Genomic DNA, 3,409 nt, shown 5'->3' with positions numbered 1-3,409 from the left:
TCAGGCGAACCTGATAAAACGCCCCCCTGGTCACGGCCGACAAATGATCTTCCAGTGTCAGCCGTGGATCCAGGAGGACACCCAAGTTGCGCGCCCTCTCTGAGGGGGCCAAAATTTCGCCCCCTATAGACAGCGATGGGGTCAGCTGACTATGCCGAGGCGCCGGCAACCACAGCCACTCGGTCTTGGAAGGGTTGAGCCTGAGTCTATTCCTCCCCATCCATTTTATAAAGTTAAACTTCAGAAGTTATTTTCACATCTAGTGTAGAATGAATAAATTATTCACAGGTATAGAATGATTTAAAAACTTGTCTATGATTTAATTCCGAAGTCCATGTATTTGCTCTAGCACAAAATTTCCAAGAAACCAACATAACAGCTTACATTACCTCATCCTGATGCCAACAAGTATCATGAAAATGCAGTTGAATCTCTGTTGATCCTAATCAGGAGTATGTAACATGTGAGAAAATATAAAACAAGGTGTCAAGAAGAGTGTGGCAGAGGCTGGAGATTTCTCTTTCCTTCTTGTTAAAAATGAGCCATTGCCTGTTATCCTATGAAGTAAACAGATCAGTCTCTGAATTGCTGCACTGAGATTTAATAAGGACCATAATTGATGGATGCAGTTTTCATTGGGTAGCTATTGTCATGCAATTCAGCTTTTCAGGATGGATTATTATTTGCAGATATGGGTTGTCAAGACAGGGATGAAGTGGGCCATGTAAGACTAAAAGCTGCCAAATTAAAAAATCTGAACTCCCCCCAATTCATCCTTTGGAGAAAAGCACAGAATATTGCTAGGCCCCACTTAGTTACAGTAGTGGCCAAAATTGTGGAAACCTTTTGGGAAAAGTGTACAGTAGAAATGCCACCTTTGGTTAAGTTTCCATCAATTTTTCTTCTAATTTCTTTTTTTTAACTGTAGCCTTCTTCTCTTAATAATATTATTTTACATCTCTTTCTGTGCAACCAATCAACTCTTTGCACCGTTACTGTAATTTTATTATGTTTTACAAGCTCACTAAATGAAAGAACACAAAAAACCCCAACCAGTTTGATAGTGATCACATAACACACTGACAGATGTCCTCCTCTCAGCTTCAATATGTGACATCAATAACTGAATCCTACTGTGATCTGATTGGCTTATTGCCAAAACAAGATGACACCTGACTGGCTCTCTAAACACTCATGCTCATTGGCTACAATCAGATGAAGGAAAGCTACCTGATATCAACCTAAGCAAGTTGTGCTTCCCTTTTCTGGTTATTTAGCTATAACTTTTCATAAAATACAGTACAGATAATTGAACAAACTATGTTGCATTACATTCTTGATTAAATTATCTTTCCATTGATATATAATTTTATGGTACTAATCTAAAAAAAAGCGGTGTTATTAGCCATCAAACCTCAAAAATACACTTCTCCCAAAAGGTATCCACAATTTTGGCCACTACTGTACATGAACCAAAGCAGAGCTTTTATTAAGAGGCTGGAAAGAATTAAAAAAAAACCAGGCTCTCTGTGTTGCTTCCTTTCTGTGCTTTAAATCATAACACAAGTCCAATTGCTAATTCATGTTCAGGTTTCATTGACATGTACTCACGATTAAAAGGTTGATGTCTGAACTGTAAAAAGAACATTTAAAGGACATAAGCCAGTGTAAATGTTGTCAGACTGTTTAAATGTAGGTACGTTGAAACGTGTAATTTTTAATCATATACATATTTGTCCAACTGATGCTGAAACTTGGAATTTGTTTTTTCCAGTCACAGTAGTGAATCTCTTTGTGAATTATCGTTGAACAAGACCCAAAGTGAGGACAAAAACCAATTACTAGCAGATGAATTATCGCTTCTGGACTTTGTAACCCAAGATATTCCTGGTGAATATGAAGAGAGACTGATCAAAGAAGTGCAGAAAGAACTGGAAGATGAAGTGGCTGATTCAGGGAAATTAGCTATGGCTAGTGACTTTTTTGGAGAGGAAATATAAGTCTAGCAAGTTAACTGATCATACGTGCACTACTATTGGTGTTTCAAGAGTTATCATACACACACGGTATACCTGGACTTCCTCTTTGCTGCATAGAAATGCAGTTAACTCCACTGCATAGATTCATGAAAATAGATTACTCTTCTAAAGCTCAAGCTAAATATAATGGGTAGAGATCCCTACATTTTAAGTACTGTTTTGAGCTGGTTAAGAATTAGGGTTCAATTTAAGACTGGTGGTTTGAGTTATGTATTTCTGGTATATATAGCTCCTTTTAAAAAAATCCAGCTATTTTTTGCTTCTTAAAGTTCAACAATACTGAAGGATGCTATGTACTTTGTGACTAGAACCTACAGGAGATTGGTGTCTAGTATATGCAGAGCATATCAGGAGAGTCTGTTTGAATTAGTTATATTGACTACACCTGGTGGAAGTGATAGTGTATGAGCTGCAGATCTTGGTTTGGAATGAACATTTCCTGAACATATGCCTGAAATAGGCTTTCGATGAACAGGTACTGCAATAAAGTTGAAACTCTCCTGTTGGCAATAGATGTGTAAAACATGAGTTCATGCTGTCTGTATATATGTGTTGTATATACACACACATACACAAATATAAAAAGTGTTCGAGAGTTTTAGGATGTATAACTTTTCCACAGTATTCTCAAATTTAAGTACAGCCCCATGAAGGGGGAAAATGCAATTACAGTAGTTTCTTTTTTGGGGTGCGTGTGTCTGAATACTGGAAGGTTAGAGCTCTTGATTTTCTTTTAAATAACCATCTTACTATACCATATAAATCTGTTTTTAACTCTTACATTTTTAGCAGCATTGTCTAATCCTTAAGAATATATTGGAGTTCTGGTCAAAATTTTGTTGGAGTGACAGTTTCAAACATTGTAGGAATGAATGTGCATACTGGCCTTCTCTACCACATCTGTCTCTATTCCCCAACCTTTGGTTGTTATCTCAAAGGCCTCACTATGAACTGTTCATGTTTTCCCTGAATATATATATACACATGAATTGGAAAAGAAATTAATCACAAACTGTTCAAATCTTGTGCAGCACTGACATCTGTGCAGAATAAATCTTCACATACTCAAAATACCTGTGACATCCTTCCACAATTGGCTGCAAGTATTCATGACAATTTAAGATCCACCAGCAAAGAAACATTTGGAAGTCAATTCAAAAGGCTTTTCTTCCATAAGAATTTCTTGCAAAACAATCCTGTATTTTGACTATTACAATAAATTTCAAAGTGTGATTAAAGTAACAATAGAATGAACAAATGTTTTATTTGCATGTTCATGGTTGTAAACAGCATCTGGCATGGAAAGTTTACCAAAACCTTTGACTGATATAAATTAGATAGCATTTTCAAAAAGAAAAAGAAACCCCTCT

At 36.5% G+C, this 3,409-nt stretch overlaps 1 protein-coding gene across 1 annotated transcript in view; it reads left to right on the top strand.

Moving 5' to 3' along the window:
• Window positions 1-3,207, top strand: part of LOC107299127 (dickkopf-related protein 3-like) — a 36,542-nt gene extending 33,335 nt beyond the window's left edge. The window contains exon 7 of the mRNA XM_015828495.1: window positions 1,775-3,207. Coding sequence (XP_015683981.1) covers window positions 1,775-2,000 — 226 coding nt within the window. The 3' untranslated portion in view covers window positions 2,001-3,207. The remainder of the gene's footprint in view (window positions 1-1,774) is intronic.
• The last annotated feature ends 202 nt before the right edge of the window (window positions 3,208-3,409 follow it).

The sequence above is a fragment of the Protobothrops mucrosquamatus genome, unplaced genomic scaffold (genome assembly GCF_001527695.2).
Source record: "Protobothrops mucrosquamatus isolate PMUCROS unplaced genomic scaffold, P.Mucros_1.0 scaffold4579, whole genome shotgun sequence".
Lineage (NCBI taxonomy): Eukaryota > Metazoa > Chordata > Lepidosauria > Squamata > Viperidae > Protobothrops > Protobothrops mucrosquamatus.
Note: the sequence above shows the minus strand (reverse complement) of the source record. Positions and strands in the feature narration are given on the sequence as shown.